General features: G+C 38.5%; 1 protein-coding gene and 1 long non-coding RNA gene across 5 annotated transcripts in view; one reads left to right on the top strand and one right to left on the bottom strand.

Annotated features, from left to right (window-relative positions):
• DNAH7 (dynein axonemal heavy chain 7) overlaps window positions 1-19717 on the top strand; it is a 241874-nt gene that overhangs the window by 145424 nt on the left and 76733 nt on the right. Inside the window, 5 exon segments of the mRNA XM_025442048.3 lie at window positions 502-832; window positions 3224-3570; window positions 4952-5132; window positions 7436-7621; window positions 13671-13834. Of these exon segments, the coding sequence (XP_025297833.3) occupies window positions 502-832; window positions 3224-3570; window positions 4952-5132; window positions 7436-7621; window positions 13671-13834 (1209 nt within the window).
• LOC112656669 (uncharacterized) overlaps window positions 1-19717 on the bottom strand; it is a 136437-nt gene that overhangs the window by 76781 nt on the left and 39939 nt on the right. For 3 of the 4 annotated variants that reach the window (XR_007409028.1, XR_007409027.1, XR_003134570.3), the window contains exon 3: window positions 488-665. This is a non-coding gene — a long non-coding RNA (uncharacterized LOC112656669). Of the gene's footprint in view, window positions 1-487; window positions 938-19717 lie in introns of all 4 variants that reach the window. The other variant, XR_007409026.1, reaches the window with a different exon arrangement.

Genomic DNA, 19717 nt, shown 5'->3' with positions numbered 1-19717 from the left:
TTGGGATATTGAATACTCCTTAAAATCATCTGCCACCTTTGGCAACATTCAAGATAATATATTTTGGGCCCTGAAGTCTATTTAAAAGATGTGATTATGAAAAGATTTTGAGGAACGGTAGTGTGTTGTAGGGATAAACTTCCCAAAGTGACTAATTTAGAGGTACACAATTCCTTTTGGTAATGAGCACGCCTTGCCTTATCCCTAGTATATAACACACAAGCTTTTGGAATTCTGTTCAATGCCTGGATCCTGTGCTAGGTACGGGACACACAAAAACGAACACGGCATCCTTTTGGCTCTAATTGTGCACAACTGGCTATTCTGAAGCTCAGAATTTTGTCTGAAGCTCAGGATTTTGACAAATTGTTAGTGAAAATCTTTCATACCACTCCTTTAGTGATGCCTGGGGAAAAGCCTGAGAAGCTCAAGGACATTTCAGGCTTTTCCTTGAAGGGCACAGCACCCGATGCCTAACCTGCTTTACCTGTCTGCTTCCAGCGAGGTCATGAAAATGAAGAAGAGGTATGAAGTGGGCTTGGACAAACTGGATTCTGCGGCATCTCAAGTGGCCACGATGCAAGCCGAGCTGGAGGCGCTCCATCCCCAGTTGAAGGTTGCGAGCAAAGAGGTGGACGAGATGATGGCAATCATCGAGAGGGAGTCTGTAGAGGTGGCCAAAACCGAAAAAGTGGTGAAAGCCGACGAAACGATAGCAAACGAGCAAGCCCTGGCTGCCAAGGCCATCAAGGACGAGTGTGATGCGGACCTGGCCGAGGCCTTGCCCATCTTGGAGTCGGCGCTCTCGGCCCTGGATACCCTGACGGCGCAGGTAGGAGCACAGCCGTGCACCACGCCTGCCTCGCCTGGCTCAGGGAAGCCAGGTTGGCTCTGCACCTGATGCAACTCAAATGGGCAAGAGAATTCCCCGACTGACCTGAAATAAAACAAGTGCGTGTGCATGACTCACAGTTTTGGAAAAGGAGAAAACTGCCTTATTGCAGAACCCACCCTAAAACCTCGGTTGTGTCAAAACCTTTGCACAACACTTTTGCAGTTCAGTGGTAGATAGAGGCATGGGACCTACGTGTGTAGTTTAATTCCAGGGTGCACTTTGCACATTTAGACACTGTTGTTTTTTTTTTTTTTTTTTTTTTTTTTTTTTTTAGACACTGTTGTAATCGGTGTACACCTCACAGTAGATGTGATAACCTACCGTGTCAGTGTTGGTTAGTGTTTGGGGTTTTTTATTTTGGTGAGACTTAGTAGCATAGCCTACAATGTTGTACTTTATAATAGCATGTCTTAGATTGGATGAAATGTGGCATTAAAAATTTAGATGTGGGGATCCCTGGGTGGCGCAGCGGTTTGGCGCCTGCCATTGGCCCAGGGCGCAATCCTGGAGACCCGGGATTGAATCCCACGTCGGGCTCCCGGTGCTTGGAGCCTGCTTCTCCCTCTGCCTGTGTCTCTGCCTCTCTCTCTCTCTCTCTGACTATCATAAAAATAAATAAATTAAAATAAAATAAAAATAAAAAATATATATTAAAAAAATAAATAAAAATTTAGATGTGAAAGGGGGGATAGTTCAATTAAGAAAGATAAAGGTGAATTTTTAAACATAATGTTGAGAATTGTGCTAGACTTTTGGGTGAGGAGAGATCCTTTCTTCACGCCTAACTCCAATATAAATTTCAGAGTGATTAAAATTTAAATATAAACAATTATATTACTATAAGATAGTAGAAAAATGCAGGTCATGTTTATATCTTGCAATGGACCAGGCCCTTGGATTTCTTAAATGTGAGAGAAATAAGAAAAAAAAAAAAAAAAACCTAGACAAAATTGCTTGTAGCATATGTGCTCTGGATACTCTTCTGCTTTTCATAACTAATAAAAAAAATTTAAGTTACAAATTCTACCTAAAAACCAACACATTTTGTTTAATATAAACATCACAGAAGTGTAAAAACACTGGGAGATAATATTTGAACTACATGGCAAACAAAAGATTAAGATACCTCTATGTAAAAAGCTTATAAATCAATAAAAAATAGTTATAAGATAGTAAATGATATGAAGAAGTAATTCACAAAAAAGGAAGCCCAAGTAGTCAATAAACATATGAAAATGTATCCTACCTCACTTGTATTAAAAAACAGATTAAAATATGATTTCCTTTGCTTATCAGAATGCCTAGCATTGTTGCTAAGGGTATATGTAGTAAAACAGCTTTTATACTTTCTGGAGAGGAGTTTGTCAATATGTGCCAAAAGCTTTAACAATAAAAATCACACACACAAAAAAAACAATAAAAATCACAAAGCTGTTAATTCAATATGGCAATTACAATAGTAAAAGAAAAATAGAGGAAAAAAAACATAGGGTCTGAGAATTATGGTTCATGTCTATACATCAGAAGGTCATGCAGCCATTAAAATGATGTGTTTCATTGATGTAAGTATGATGTTCACTATATATTGTTACTGAAATATGAAAAGTTTTGAAGCAGCACGAATGTTATGTATACTATAATTCCAAATTGGTGAAAATGTAGCATATACACTAGTTTATAGTATATGTGACATAGAAAACATATAGAAGAAATATAAATTTAAAATATTTGCAGTAGTTAACTAGATATTACAGGATTACAAGATATTTTTTGTATGTATTTTTCTAATGTTTGCATCTATTACTTTCATAATTTTTAAGAAGCTGGGACGCCTGGGTGGCTCAACAGTTGAGCACCTGCCTTCGGCCCGGAGCGTGATTCTGGGGTCCCGGGATCGAGTCTCACGTTGGGCTCCCTACAGGGAGCCTGCTTCTCTCTCTGCCTGTGTCTCTGCCTCTCTCTCTCTCCCCCTGTCTCTCTCATGAATAAATAAATAAAATCTTTAAAAAAATTTTTTTAAGAAGCTACAAAACTCTTATTTTGCAACAGCCAAATCTCAAATCTCTGTTACATATTTTTGAAGTTGACTACATCATGAGCAATCTCACATTAGGGCATATTTCCATTATTTTGTTGTTGTTGTTCTTAACTTTTCCTTTGGGACAAACTTCTCAATGTTTTGTGACAGAATTCTATCGCTGTCACCATTTCTATCCAGTAAACACAGTGAGTTTCTATCTTATGGTTTAGTTTGAAAATAGGAGCCAATTAGACATAATTTGTCAACAAAAAATTCTTTTCTAATGATTAGCATGTTGTTATTTCTAGGACATCACAGTGGTAAAATCCATGAAGAGTCCTCCTGCTGGTGTCAAGCTTGTTATGGAAGCTATATGCATCTTGAAAGGCATCAAAGCTGACAAAATCCCTGACCCAACAGGTTCAGGGAAAAAAATAGAGGATTTCTGGGGTCCAGCTAAGAGACTTCTTGGTGACATCCGATTTCTACAGTCACTTCATGAATACGACAAGGACAACATTCCTGCAGCTTATATGAATATCATAAGAAAAAATTATATTCCAAATCCAGATTTTGTTCCAGAAAAGATTAGAAATGCTTCCACAGCAGCTGAAGGTCTTTGTAAATGGGTCATAGCAATGGATTCGTATGATAAGTAAGTACTAACAACAACAACAACAACAACAAAACCCTGTGTTTTATTTTCCTGTTTGGTCATTTAGACAGTATAAAACTTTCATATCTAGTATCTTTATGTGTGTACATATTTACTGAAGGCAAGACTATATCAATTATATAATATAATACAGTGGTGTGTAAACATTTTTGGGCTCAGGAACCCTTTATACTCTTAAAAATTCTTGAAGACACCAAAAACGTGTTTATCTATCATTATTAGAAGTTGAAACAGAGAAACTTGAAACAACTATTAACTCATAAAAATATTGCATGTTACATAAATAACTTATTTTTTATTCACATTTTTCACAAAAATTATGAGAACAGTAGTGATGTTTTATATTTTTGCAAATCTCTTTAATATGTGACCAGTATGAGATAGCTGGACTCTCAAACTGCATCTTCGTTCAATCTGCTGCAATATATTGTTCCAACTGAAGTATACGAATAAAATACAGCCTAAGTCAGATGTTTAATTGGACAGGAGAGGATGTCATGGACACCCCGAATGGGATGAAGCATGTCTTGGACCACATTTTGAAAACCACTAGTATGATATATATATATTCTTTGTAAGACAAGGAGTCTTTTCTGGTGATTGTATGAGAACCACTTATGTTTTGTACAAACCAGAAAAACTTATGAGTTATTGTTGAAAAAGCAACTCTTACAGCATGTCTTTCAAACTCATACACAATTTGAATCATTATACAAATCTATTGTTCACTGCATGGGTTTCAGACCATGCTATGTTAATGATAAATTTTAATTTAATATTTTATCATTTGTTTAGAAAGCTAACATCACTGATCCCATTTCCCAGGTAGAAGGTAATTTAGATTCAATCTTTTCCTTATATAGTCCCTTCTATTATTCTATTATCGACATATATATTTATAGATGGTAAGTTTTAGTTAAAGATGAATTCTGAAAAATTTTAAGGAGCAGAATGACGTAGGTAAAACACCTCACCTCCTAAGAATTAAGCTTTATGAATTAGACTAGTTTTCATAAACACTGCAGTATTTCACATAAACCGTTTTCCTTTTATAAAATGACCGATATTCATACTGTCAATAATCAATACTTTATATTGGATAAAAAATTACTTATTTGAAAAAAAATTACTTATTTGAAGATGTTACCCATCTTTGATATCTATTTTGATCATCATTTCATATGTGCTGAGGTCGGGTTGGATCACTAGATGAATACAGATTATGACTATGAAATACAGAATATATTTTTGCATAAAGATGTGTTTTGAGTTATAGTAAGGATAGAAAAACAAATTCAGTGATAGAAAATGTACTACAGTATAAAATGTATATCTAATTCTCTAATTTTACTTTTTGCAGAGTGGCAAAAATAGTAGCTCCCAAAAAGATAAAACTAGCTGCAGCCGAAGGGGAGCTTAAAATTGCTATGGATGGTCTTCGAAAGAAGCAGGGAGCCCTGCGTGAAGTTCAGGACAAGCTGGCCAAGCTTCAGGATACACTTGAACTAAATAAACAGAAAAAGGCTGATTTGGAAAATCAGGTATGTGATAACATAGACAAATAGGGACGAATCCTAATTACTTCAATAAAAATGATGTTTGCACTGGTAAATAACAGCCACAATCTCCTGCTTTCCTTCTGGTTGAGGATTGGCAACCCATGGCCCATGGGCCAAATCCACCATTGCCCGTTTTTGTATGGCCCACAAGCTAATTATGGTGTTGACATTTTTTAATGACTATACAGTAAATGGTTGTATAAGTACCTACACAATATCGTCAGTTTTGCCTCTCAATCCACAAAGCCTCAAATTTTTACTTTCTGGGCTTTTTCTCTCCCCTCCCCCGACCAAAGTCAATTATCTCTGGTTTAGATTACCAGACTATTGAGCTAGATTATTTAAATAATTCTTCATATTATAGGTAGGGAAATGGAGAACCAAAATATTAAGTGACTTGGGTTGTCTAAAGGTTGACAGCAGAACTGAGATAAGAACTCAATACCCAGAACCACACTGTGTCCTCTGAAAATTATTTTAAGACTAAAAAGGTGAAACTATTTGTAATAACTAACTGCTCAAGTCTGATTATGTTCTAGGGGGAAAAAAAGTCAAAATATTTTATAACAGTCAATATTTATTGAGTGCTTCCTCTGCAAGTCACTGTTGTTCTGGGAGCAGTGTGTGTTGATCTCATTTATTCGCGATACAGCCTTCCGAAGGAGGTCATCGTTTTGTATCATTTTGCAGAAACTAAAGCACAGAAAGCTCAAGTAACTTGCCTATGGTCAACCCAGCTTCTAAGCGTGGAGGCTGAAGTCTGGACAAAGGCAATCTGGCTCTAATAGCTGCTCTCTTTCCCAGACTGTTTCATCCTAGAGGCTGTGACCAAATTCTGTTGTGTACAAATGCATGACATTGCTCATCTTTAAAAATTTTACTTATGACACGGCATGATTTCCAAGCGGTCAGTTTTAGTTTAAGTAATATGATAGGCTGGTATGTGGTTTATTGTAAATATTTGCCAACTCTGTAGTAGGTTTGAAATTTTATTTTTTTGTGACGAAATAATGGTAATGTAAAATGAATATATGCTTATGTGTGTACTAACAACCTGCTTTTGGGGGCAAAATTTTAGTTACAATATTTCTACTTGATAGTTTCTGATAGCAACTTTATTGTCGTCTGAGACATAATTCAGTTTATTACAAACATTACTGAAAGAAAGGATGGAGAAACAAGCCAGGAAGACAGAAAATATTAAAGAGGGAAAATTTAAAAACAAAAGATTTAAATTTGTGAAGCACAAAAATGTTACCAACTATATACCATTGCTTTTTCAAGCCTATCTTTAGATAAACCAATTTAGTATTTTAGATCTTTTGGTCTAAAGGAATTTATTTCATATAAATATTAATAGCATTAGGAAAAAGTATAGGCCAAATTCATATTCCACAGTAATCTAAATGCTTCTGCTTTTATCAATTGTTTACTTTTTTCCATGTCAGTCATTTCATTTTGAACCTTAAGCCAGCCTTTGCTTGGTCTTGTCTTTATCCAAGAATAATGATGCAAAGTCCACTGAAAATTAAACCAAAATAATTCAGGTATTTTACTGGAATATTGCCATTGCCTGGGTTGAAATGGCTTTTCCCCCAGTTTTCCACCTTCGTAATTATCCTTTTTCTTTTTTTAATCACATTGCTTAATTACGCATAATCAAATTTGGTTGACAGTCTTCTGCACAAAGTAGGCTCTCAGCTATTGATTGATGTCCTAATTGAAGGTTAATTGCAAGTGTGTGAGTAGGTTGACACAATTTAACAACTTGAAAATTGTGCTTTGCAAGTTTGCATAAATTATTACAACTTTTAAACATTTAACCTTTAGAATTATCATCAAGTCAACCGTAAGTTAAATGAGGGAAAGATTTTGATAGACCATTTGAAATAAATTGCTTTTAGAGTATTTAAACTTGAGGGAAAACATTCATATCTGCTAAAGAATGTCCTTTATTACTTAAGCAAATATCAGTGTCTCCCGCTTTCCTTAAATAGAGCTATCCGTGCATTATGTGATAAGTAGCCACTAAGAATTTCATAAATTGTGTATACTTTATTACACATCCTTACTGTACAAACTTTATCATGAAAAACAATTCTAACATTCCATGGACTTTCCAGCCTTCATAGTGAAATAGCTCACATTTTTTTAGAGAGTTAAAAAAATTCCAGTGGAAAGTTTGTAATGAAAAAAATAATTTCTCTCTGAGGCCAAAATCTTGTGGAAATCTTAACTTATTTTCTACTTGCGGGTGTTGCTAACAGCTGCCTTTTATTTTTGAGGTTGACTTGTGCAACAAGAAGCTAGAACGAGCTGAGCAGCTGATTGGAGGCCTGGGGGGTGAGAAAACTCGCTGGAGCCTTACAGCTTTGGAGCTGGGGCAGTTGTACATCAACCTGACAGGTGACATCCTTATTTCCTCAGGAATTGTCGCCTACCTGGGCGCCTTTACATCTAACTATCGACAGGTAAAGAGTACTAGTCGATTTCTAAGGTCTCTTTCTAGCCCTCCCCATATAGCCAATACTAACTAATCTTAGGAGATTTTGTTTGCTTGCTTTTTTGTTTTTGTTTTTGTTTTTGTTTTGTTTTGTTTTTTTGGTTAAGAACAAGGAGTGAGGAGTTTCCAGGTAATTTCTAGTTGTGTATTTTAGTTACTCTGTAAATTGGCTTGATAGCTGTAAGATGCCTTATCAAATATTCTTCTAAAATCAAATTGTTTTAGAAACGTTGATTTTAAAAGGTAACATGAAATGGTAGGCCCTAAATATAAAATTTCCTTTCCTAAACCAGTGTAAGGAGATCAGGATTTTTTCTTATCTTTTTTTTTTTTTTTTTTTTTTTTTTTTGGTGTGTATGTGTGTTTAATCAACTACTCTCTATGAGCCTCAGGAATGAATCATTTCAAAAATCACTTCAGACACTAAAACTTCAGGGGAGGAAAAGGCAAGCTGACTTAGACCAAATCAGTAAGTGGCTTCCTAGAAACCTAATGCCGAGTTTCCTGCCTCTAATTTCCACCCCTTTGATGGAGTCGGCCTCCTTCTTTGTGACCCAGTTCCCGCTTCTATTTCTTCTTCCTGCTTTTTCCTAGTACTTTTCAGCCCATTCCTGAATGAGACCCAGCATATCTTTTGAAAAGTTGAACTGGAATCCAACCCAGAACATGGCCCTGTCAAAGCAGGAGGAGAGATTTAGAAAAATTAAAAGCACTAAAAGAGAAAGAGAAGGAGAATAGGGAGAAGAGAGAAATTTTACAACATTTGGCAATAGCTTCTGGTGTCAAGCAAGTAGAGAAAATAATTGACAACTCACTTTTCTTCTTTCTCTTTCTTTTTTTCAAAACATTTGCACATGGTCTCAGTCGAGCCTTTCTTAATTTGGGGGCTTTCTCTTAAGTAGGGTTGTTTCTTGGGGGCCACTGTTTTGGTTTGTTTGTTTTTAACCAAACTGATTTAAACTCTTCAAACACGTGATCTTTCTGGTCCCCTTGGGACCTGGTAACCCTTGTCCTGGTGCATGACCCTCACACTCTTCCTCACTTTGTTCATTTCGATCTCTGAATCACTGTTTCTTGCTATGGCATTAACACCTCATAGTTCAAATAAATAGTTCATGTTTACCATGAGACTCTGGTAATAGACTTGTTTGCTCCACAGTTTCAGAGACTGAGGCTTATAAAGATGAAGGGAGCTTCTTAGAGCCACATGGCTGGTTAATGACACAGCAGGGATGGGACCTGTAGTCACCTGTAGTCAGAATCCTAATTTAACAATCTCTCTGCTCTCCTCCATCAACTTAGAACAATGGAAGGGGTAGCCGTGGCCGCCCTTCCCCTTCCCTGTTGGCTCCCAACATACTCCTGGGTATGGCTCCTATTGAGCGTTCCAGTGCCAAGCTGAAAGTACCGCGCCTCCCCACCCTGCCTCTCTGACCGACTCGTTCCTGGGCACTGGATCTTGTTGACTCCACAGACACCCACTTCCACCAGAATGAGGGGTGCCCATCAGCCCACCACACAAATCCTTCAAGAGAACATTGAGGTCCAGAACCAGACCCTGGAGTTTAGTGACAGAAGTAAAGTGACACTCAAGCTCGACACAGGTACAACCCAAACTCCTATGAACTCACATCCACTGTCCTCACCCTTGATTCAAGTAGCCCTGTCATCCCATCCCATTTCATCCCTGTGAGGGCTTCAAGGCAATTTTACCCCTTCCTTGCTTCCCCAGGCCTTTACTTTCCTTGAGTCTCCGATGTTGCTGCTCCTTCCTGTGAATTTATTCTCTATGTCCCACTCTGATCTCATTCTCTCTCTCGCTCTCTCTCTCTCTCAGGTCAGGGCAGCTGGCAGTTTACACCCCGTCAGAAGTTTCCCATTCACTTGTAAGCATGAGGTTATAGTGGCAACATCAGTATCTGTCCAGATGCCCTCCTGGCTTCCTGCACTTTCATATCCAACAACCAGTGCCTACGACTCTTTTTGCAGACTTCCTTTCGGTTCTTAGAATCCACCTTGTGCAGTGTATGGAGAGCTACAATGGCCTGGGGATTTATTTCCCCCTAGGGCATGCCTGGATGAATGACTAACAGAAGGGGGAGCATGAGAATCTGCCTCCCTTCCCTCTGGTTGAAACAGCTCTAAGAACTAACTTACATTCTCTGTGGGATCAAACCAAAGCCACCTGCTGCAGAACTTTGGCTGATTCCTCACTTTTGTTGGCTTCTTCCCAGTCCTTGTACAGCCCCCCGCCCAGTACCCCTTCCTTAATAAATCACTTCACCTAAGCCTTCATCTCAAAGTCTGCTTCTGGGAAACCCAACTAAGATCAAAAACAAAAAAAAAACTTCACAACAATCTTGGTTCTTTTCAAAGTATCCAAGTCTCTGGATACCAAGATCCCTCAATAAATAGCTGGATCCCCTCCTTCCAAGCTTGAATCTGAGTAGCTGTTAATTATTCATCAACTTCTTCGTAGAACTTCTGGCACTCTTCATAAATAAAACATGGAACCCCCCACTTCTAGATAACTGGGCCCATGGTGCTTTAACTGCAGTGCTCATACCACTCTCTACAACAGAATCCTACAGGGCTGTCAGGACATGTAAGCTCTGGAGTTGAATTAATTTGAACTTTCTCGTTTTCCCTGCCTACAGTCAGAGTCAAAACTGTTTTGGTGGTAGTGGATATTTTCACCAACGTGACACTCTTAATGGTCAATTTTTCATTGCTACCATCTGTTGCATCAGCTGATTACTAGTCAAGGCTCCTGGCTTGTATTTAGAGAAGCTTGTTCAGAGCACCTCACAGTTCATTTCAGTGACTCTCTGCTGCTGTACCCTTAGATGCATTATTGGGCCACTTAGATTTTTAATCCAGAAATATGATAACATGCTTCACTGGTCATCTATAAACAACATCCCACAGTCACTATTGTTTTCTTTACTTCTTCCCCATATTATTGACTATCATAGCCAACACCAGCATCATGCTATATTTGACAAAACCTCCAGATTTTTCCCAAAAGTCTACCCTGTGGCCTGACAACAAAGAGATCAAAACATGCCAGTAGGAACTGTGCACTAGAGAGTGGAATTCAAACCAGACATACTTTATACCCCTCCTCCCTACACAGCCACACCACCTCTTCCTGGTATCAACAACCAAACCCAACAGAAAGCCAGGTGACAGTTTTTAAGTATTCATAAAAGGTGAGACTTTGCCCCCAGAATTTGTCGTGTAGTTTTATACCTGTGACTAGGTTGCATTGTATGGCAAAAGGACTTTGTCATTTAGGTTGCTATTCAGGCTGAACTTAAAACAGTAGGATTATACTTGGTTAGCCTGAACTTGATAATAGGACAATATCTTTTTAAAGTGAGAGTAAGTGGAATGCCCGGGTGGCTCAGTGGTTGGGCACCTGCCTTTGGCCCAGGTCGTTATCCTGGGATCTGGGATCGAGTCCTGCATCAGGCTCCCTGCATGGAGCCTGCTTCTCCCTCTGCCTGTGTCTCTCCCTCTCTGTGTGTGTGTCTCATGAATAAATAAATACATCTTTAAAAAAAAATAAAGCAAGAGTAAGAAAGAAAGTGCTCAAAGAATCAGAGACATGTTAAAAGGACATAAAGTTGAGTTTGAAGTTACTTCTATGATCAAATCAACAATCAATAATGATGGTAACATATTATAACCCATTGAATAAAAGATGTGAGCAAAATGGGTGAAGGGGTTCCAAAGGGTGCACATTTCCAGTTATAAAATGAATAAGTCCTTGGATGCAATGTACAGCATGGTGACTATAGTTGATAATCCTGTATCATACATTTGAAAGTCACAAGGTCTTAAAAATTCCCGTAAGAAAAACATTTCTGTGACTCTGATGACGGATGTTAACTAGACTCCCTATGCTGAGCTCCCAGTATGCACAAGGAGTGAATCCTCATGCTGTACACCTGAAATTACTATCATGTGATATGTCAATTATATTTTTTAAGAGAGACTAAAAAACATAGAAGAGGATAAATCTGTAATGACATAAATTCATACATCTTAAAAATGAGTGTCTGGCAAAGCTCGATAGTACAGCTACGATATCTCCCCACGAAATGCTCATTCATGAGGGAGGCAAAGGGGAAAAGAGCCGTGCAGAAGCCATAACACAGTATCTCCCAGAGAGAGCTGCCTTAATTCGGTGTTGAATCCTGAGTAAAACCTCTGAATTCCTTTCAGGGGGGTAGTTAGCTCAGCCCTCAGGCCAATCATTTCCCTTCTCAGCTTGGCCTCGAGGTTCTAACAGGCGGTCGGCTTCCAGGGGCCCCCGGACACCTAGCACCGGGGACAGCGCCTTCTTGGCCGGCCTGTGGAAGAGGCCTACCCCACCCCAAGGAAGCCCCCCCTGCAGCCTTGCTGACCCTCCCGCATCCCGCCCCATGTGTACTGGCCTGTTTCCCCGTGTGCTGTTGCCCTCTTATCTGGGGGTGACCTCCTGTGGGGCATCTTTCTCCCGTTGGGCAGTACAGGTAGCAAGAAGTCGAGCTCTTCGTCTATCAGAGTGTCTTGTGTTGGGTCCCACCATCCAAAGAAGCTTTCGTCACACCTGAGATCACACATGTATGGGACAAGCCTGCAGGTGACAGCTTCACCAAGGGATAAAAGTCAGCGTCCTCAATAAATGAAGAGTTTGAAACCCGACTGCTGATATGATGTGGTGAGAACACGACGTTGTGTCTATCATATTCTTGCCGAAGGTGCATGACCTGAGTTGAATCACGAGGGAACATCGCAGAGATGCTACTGTGCGACATTCTGCAAAGTGACGGACCAGTCAAGGTCCCGAAAGTCACCAGTTCCCCCTAACCTGTCGTGGCCTTTCATGTGCAACAGAGGGGAGTGTTGGTGGAGCCGGCTGGACAGGAGCCGGGGCAGGTGGTGGTGCCCCCCTGTGCCCTCTCAGCCAGCACCCCCAGCACCCACAGCACCGTCACCTGCCTGTCAGCTGGTGCCAGCACCTTGGGTGTCTGTGCCTCTTTTCCGCGTCCCTTCCTCACCTGGTTTTCCTCTGGCCTTGTCTCTCGCTGTTTCTGCACTCTTTGATGTGTAACCCCAAGTTGGACCTTGACTTCTGACTTTCTGCATGTGAACCTGGACTTGAACTACCCTTTTGGTTCCTGAGCAACCTAGCAAACCGTGCCCCTGGTGGGATATCGCACCCTCCAATATGTGCCCCGAACCTTGTTGGTGCCTACTAGCCCCCCCATGATCTCTCCCTGCCAGGCATACAAGAGCCAGAAAAAAATGTCCCCTACCAGTTCAAATTAGATTTACTTATATACCATCATACTATATTTTTTTTAATTTTTTTTTTATTTATTTATGATAGTCACACAGAGAGAAAGAGAGGCAGAGACACAGGCAGAGGGAGAAGCAGGCTCCAAGCACTGGGAGCCCGACGTGGGATTTGATCCCGGGTCTCCAGGATCGCGCCCTGGGCCAAAGGCAGGCGCTAAACCACTGCGCCACCCAGGGATCCCACCATCATACTGTATTAAGGCTTACTGGAAATTTGTAATTTAAAGAAAATATATGGGGGTGCCTGGCTGGCTCAGTCAGAGGGAAGTGTGCGACTCCTGACCTCGGGGTTGTGAGTTCAAGCTCCTATAGAGTGGATGTAGAGATTACTAAAAAACATAAAAAACTTAAAATATACGGAATAATGATGGTCTCCAACTACTTTGTCAAGTGTAGCTTTAGAATAGAGATTGGCAATTGTTCTTTTCAGATATGAAATTCTGACTTTGACTTCACTATGAAGTGATGTATCTAAAATTAATATTGGATATAGTTAATTTTTGTTTGAATGCATCATGGGCCTTCTAAATTACAGTTCTATATGAAAAAAATCTGATACATTGTCTTTTGAGGTGCAGTTTCAACAATTGTTGGTTGACTCAAGGAATAAAGTGTAATCGAGGGGTTTACAAAGTATTCATTTGTTTTCCTATCTCTGTGTCTTAAAGAACCAAATCAAGGAGTGGACAAATTTGTGCAAAAGCAAAGATATTCCCTGCTCTGATGACTATTCTCTTATGGGTATCCTGGGAGAAGCAGTGACAATTCGGGCCTGGAACATTGCTGGGTTACCTTCGGACTCGTTTTCCATTGATAATGGGATCATCATCATGTAAGGAAAATACTTTTCTCACAAATGATCTCTATTAATCAGTAGATTTATTTATCTGTGCATCTTTTTTTTAAACAATTATAGCTAGAAAACTTTTATAGTATTGTGAAATTTTTACTTAAGTCATTAATTAGCTAAATTAAATATGAATAATCTCTTCCTTTTCCTACTAATATTAGAACTATTGCATATTGGAGACTGTAAGAACAACCAAAAACCCTAATGATTTTTGCTTAATTTTTAATCATCAGCCTTTGGCAAATGGAGCAAAATCCTAACATGAGCAAGTGAAGTCTGAAAGACCTTTTCCCATAAAATTACAGGGTTTTGTTATTGCAAATTGATGAAAGATGCAGCGGGGGGTGAGTTGGTGGTGGTGATGGGTTCTGGTGTACAAAATTCTTAGTCACTGCTATGCTTGGGACCAATTTAAATGATATGGATACATTTCTGGGTCTGGGACTCATGGGGACTTTCAAGACAGTAGCTGCTATTCCTGGAATCTCCTGGTTAGTAGACAAATCCCATGGAAATTCAGCTGGGAGAATAAAGCAGCTCATCCAGCCTCACCTTTCCTACAAGTCTTACCTCCTGGAAACCAAGGACCTCAGTCTGCCCCAGTTTGAGGACAGTCATCATTTGTGTCATTCCCTAGTTCACATTACCATGGGCCTCTATCACTGGGCCCGTCTTCTTGGAGGTAATAGCAGGGGGAAACCATCAGTAGAAATGTTCAGTTCTGTATGACATGACTATTTTAATTAGTTGCTAGTTTACTACTGAAAAAATAATTGACGTCCTAGTACTTAAAGTAAAAATGGCAGACTCATGCGAATTTTTAAAATAGAATTAACCACTACGTGTGAAGACTGGGTCTTCAATAAATTTTTTGTATGGGGTATTTATGAAAATCATTCCACAAAAAAAATTCGGATGAACACGTTTCTTTACCAATCAACAAATGCTCTCTCTCTCTCTGTCTCTCTGTCTCTGTCTCTCTCTCTCTGGACTTCTTTCTTTTAAGATTTTATTTATTTATTCATGAGAGAGAGAGAGAGGTAGAGACACAGGCAGAGGGAGAAGCAGGGCCCATGCAGGGAGCCTGACGTGGGACGCGATCCTGGGACTCCGGGGTCACTCCCTGGGCTGAAGGCAGGTGCTCAACCACTGAGCCACCCAGGCATCCCTCTATGAACTTCTTTAGCATTTATTTGCTGACTTGTTCTACAGGGATTTGAGGTGTGTGAATATAAAGTAAAAATCTTATGAGACCACCTAGGGGCGGTTAAAGAAGTAGTTACTTCTCTAGGTACTTCAGACAAGCTCATCCTTACATTTGGGTCCTGAATTAAGTACAAAACTTTCTAGTAATAAAGGCGAAAAAGAAAATATGAAAAGATGGTTCTCATAGTTTTAACCAAGTAAATCATACTTTGATGAGCTTTTTCAGGAACTAAATTTAAATGTAATTATTTTGTTGATTTGGAGAAAAGACTACAAAGCTTTTCCTTGGTGAACGAAAATTAAGTACTGGGTACTGCGCTCTCATAATCTAAATTAATCCAGAAGAGAAATGATAGGATTCAGTTAAATGATAAATATGTGCGTTAGTTTGCCACTGAAACAGATTTTTAAGTGCCCTTTTAGAAGCACAGGATGACAGCTAGTTTTTTTAATTATTTAACAAGTAGGTGGCACTCAGACTTTGTGTTGGTGTTTAATGTGAGAATACAATTAGATATCAACATAAATGGGAGGTTTCTGAAAATTTAGAAGTCCGCTTTTACTTTACCCATCTGTACCAATTCAGCCTAAAGAAGAGTCAGATATTTGCTGTTTTTTGCTATTGCTATCTTTTCCCCTTGTAGAAAAAATACTTTGCTCTTTCCAAGCACTTGTGACTATAATTGATCACGTCCCGTATAAGGGTAGTCGTGTCTTTATTGTTTCATTTTGCAGCTTGTATACCTGTGTTCTCCCTGGCAGGATATCTATAACCATTATATTCATTGGAGGCCAAATTCCTTCTTATTTTTCAGCAAATAAATGTGCTCTTTCATTTGGGCCCAGTCGTATTTTAGTAATAAAAGCGCATTGATGAGTATTTCTGCTTCTAAGATTCCAAATCTTTCATGGTTATTTTTCAAGATAACAAACTCATATTTCAGGAGACAAAGAGGTAAAAAAAAAATGGTGTTAATGACACAGAACCCTTACATTTTTGCTATTCATTTGTTACAGTGTTGAAATATTAGCAAAATGTTACGGTAGCAGCTTTATTAAGAAAGAAATATTAACATTTTTCATTCTTGGCTTATTTTGTCGATGTTATTTTGGTAATCCTATACTGAGAGGTTTCAGTAAATAGGTTTAAGGTGATCATTTTGAAGCATCAGATAAGTATCTTATTTACTTGCCTCATGTGTTTTTCCATTCCCCAGAGATACTTGCTTGATAATGATAGTACCTAATACTGAGCACTTACTAAAGACCTAATCCTGTGCTAAGTGCTTTTTACGTACTATCTCAGCTGACTGAAGAGTTGATTATTTCGGGAAACGGGGAAGAATCTATAAAATTTAGATAAGTTGGAATATAATTAACTTTTGGAGCTATTGACACCTGAAGGTCCTTGGCTAATCAGCATTTCAAGGACTAGCGATAACATTGAGTGTAATTGGATTGTATCTGAACATTTCACAGGGAAATAGTAAAACTGTTTAATAACTTGGTAAATAAATCAGACCTATATCTGATATAACTCTGCGTTTTAAAAATATCTTTTAGTTTTTGTTTCTAGAGGAGTCAGATAAATTAGGTTTATTTCAGTAGCAGTAATAACTGAGAGGAGCACCAGTCTTTCATTGTCTGTTTTTTTTTTTTTATCTATTTTTATGTATGTGTGTAAAGAGGAAAATAGCAAACCTCTTTGAGTTGCACCACTGTCATATATTTAAATTCTGTGTCCCTCCATGCAGACTACTGTGAACATGTATTATTACCTTTGGAAGTCTGGATTTTTCTAAAGCCCAAAAGAGCACCAAATAGTAATCCTCTCTAGAGAATCACAAAAGAACAAACAATATTAAAACTTGGAATCCTGAGTCTATAAAAATTCAGTTTTCATTTGGGAACCATTGATTTTTTTTAAGATTATATTTATTCATTCATGAGACACACAGAGAGAAGCAGAGACACAGGCAGAGGGAGAAGCAGGCTCTCTGCGGGGAGCCCGATGCGGGACCCAATTCCAGGACCTCGGGATCATGACCTGAGCCAAAGGCAGATGCTCAACCACTGAGTCACCCAGGTGCTCTGGGAACCACAGATTTTAAAGCATTTCTAGATTCATGAGTGTTTGGTGGAGGAAATAAGAGGATTATGTGGAGAAAAGTGTTGTCAGAAAATAAGGCAAAATAATGGAGAGGAAGCAAACAGTAAATAGGGTGTTTGTTCATTTCAGATTCAGGATTTATATTCAAAGAGTGAAGCTGTGTAAACCAATGTGCATTGCATATACTTCTCCACGATAATTGTTATTAAAACCAGTACATTCTTCTCTACCTACCTTGAAGGAACGTCTCCTTTGATGTTTTATAGAAGCCCTTATCTTTAAACGCAAAATTAGGACTTAGTTTAAGGGACTTAGTTGAGTGTCCAACTCTTGTTTTCAGCTGAGATCATGTCTCATGAGTTGTGAGATCCAGCCCTGCATCAGGCTCTGTATATGAGAGTGTTGTTTTGAGAAAATAAGTTTCATATAATTGTTAACTGGATATGGAACAACATCTCTGTGTGTGCAAATACACAGATAGTATTGTGTGTGTGTGTATATGTACATATATAATAAGTATATATATAATTGTTCCAGCACAATGTGTATGGAAACATTACCTTTTTTCCATTGAATTGATTTTACATCTTTATTGAAAGTCCGTTGTCAGCAAATATGTAGTTCTATTTCTGGATTGTCTATTCTGTCGATCTATTTGTCTGTCTTGATGCAAAAACCACATTGCCTTGATTAGTATAGCTTTCTATTAGGTCTTGAAGTTAGATTATATGTCTTCCACCCTATTCAAAATTATTATCTCAGTTTTGTGCCTCTCATTATAAATTTTGGAATCAGTTTTTAAATATCTACAAAAGATCCTTGCTGGGATTTTGATTGGAACTGTATTGAATCTATATGTCAATTTGAGAAAAATTGACAGTAAGTCTTCTATAAACACAATATATCCCTGTTTTAAAATTTTTTCATTTTATTTCAAGTTTTGTTTAAATTCTAGTTAACATATTGTGTAATTCTGGTTTCAGGAGAAGAGTTTAGTGATTCCTCACATACATATAATATCCAGGGCTCATCACTAAGTGTCCTCACTACTCGTAACCTATTTAGCCCATTCTCTTGCCCATCTTCCCTCTAGCAACCCTCAGTTTGTTCTATCATTAAGTCTCATGGTTTGTTTCCTCTCTTTTTTTTCTCCCTTTCCATATGTTCATCTATTTTGTTTCTTAAATTACACAGATGATATTGTCTTTCTCTGATTTATTTCACTTAGTATAATACACTCTAGCCCCACCCACAACATTGCAAATGGCAAGATTTCATTCTTTCAGATGGCTGAGTAGTATTCCATTGTGTGTGGGTGTGTGTGTGTGTGTGTGTGTGTGTATACTGTTATTTTTTTTTTTATATACCACGTCTTCTTTACCCATTCATCAGTCAATGAACATTTAGGCTCTTTCCATAATTTGGCTATTATTATTTTTAAAGGTTTTATTTATTTATTCATGAGAGACACACAGAGAGAGAGAAAGAGTGAGAGAGAGAGAGAGAGGCAGAGACACAGGCAGAGGGAGAAGCAGGCTCCATGCAGGGAGCCTGACGCGGGACTCGATCCCGGGTCTCCAGGATCATGCCCTGGGCTGAAGGCGGTGCTAAACTGCTGAGCCACCCCAGCTGCCCTAATTTGGCTATTATTGATAATAATTGCTCTAACTGCTGCTACAAACATCAGGGTGCATGTATCCCTTTGAATCTGTATTTTGTACACCTAGTAGTGCAATTGCTGGATCCTAGGGTAGCTCTATTTTTAATTTTTTGAAGAACCTCCATACTGTTCAGAGTGGCTGCACCAGCTTGCATTCCCACCAACAGTGTAAGAGGGTTCTTCCTTCTCTGCATCCTTTCCAACATCTGTTGTTTCCTGTGATAATTTTAGCCATTCTGACACATGGTATCTCATTGTGATTTTGATTTGATGAGTGATGTTGAGCATCTTTTCATGTGTCTGTTAGCCATCTGGATGTCTTCCTTGAAAAATGTCTATTCATGTCTTCTGCCCATTTCTTCACTGGATTTTTTGGGTTTTCTGGGTGTTGAGTTTAATAAGTTCCTTATAGTGTGGACCCTAACCCTTTATCAGACACGTCATGTGCAAATATCTTCTCCCATTCTGTAGGCTGCTTTTTTGTTTTGTTGATTGTTTCCTTTGCTGTGCAGAGATTTTTTTTTTTATTATATCTCTGGTTTTTTTTAGATCTCCTTTGATTTCTTTCATCAGTGTTTCATTGTTAGATTTATATCCAGTACTTTTTATTTCTGTGTGCTATTGTAAATGATACTTTAACAGAGTTTATTCTGCTGTTCATTGCTAGTACTAGAAAAGCAAATGCTTTTTGGATATTGACCATGTACCTTGTGACCTTGATAAATTCATTTATTAGTTTTAGGATCTTTTCTATAGATTCATTAGGATATTGTACAGAGACACACTTTCTGCAAATAGAAGCAATTTCATTTCTTATTTTCTAATATTATGCCTTTTATTTCTTATTGCACCGTCAAGAACTTTCTATATAGCACATGTAAGAATACTT

This window comes from Canis lupus, chromosome 37, assembly GCF_003254725.2.
Source record: "Canis lupus dingo isolate Sandy chromosome 37, ASM325472v2, whole genome shotgun sequence".
In the NCBI taxonomy this organism is placed as follows: Eukaryota; Metazoa; Chordata; class Mammalia; order Carnivora; family Canidae; genus Canis; species Canis lupus.
Note: the sequence above shows the minus strand (reverse complement) of the source record. Positions and strands in the feature narration are given on the sequence as shown.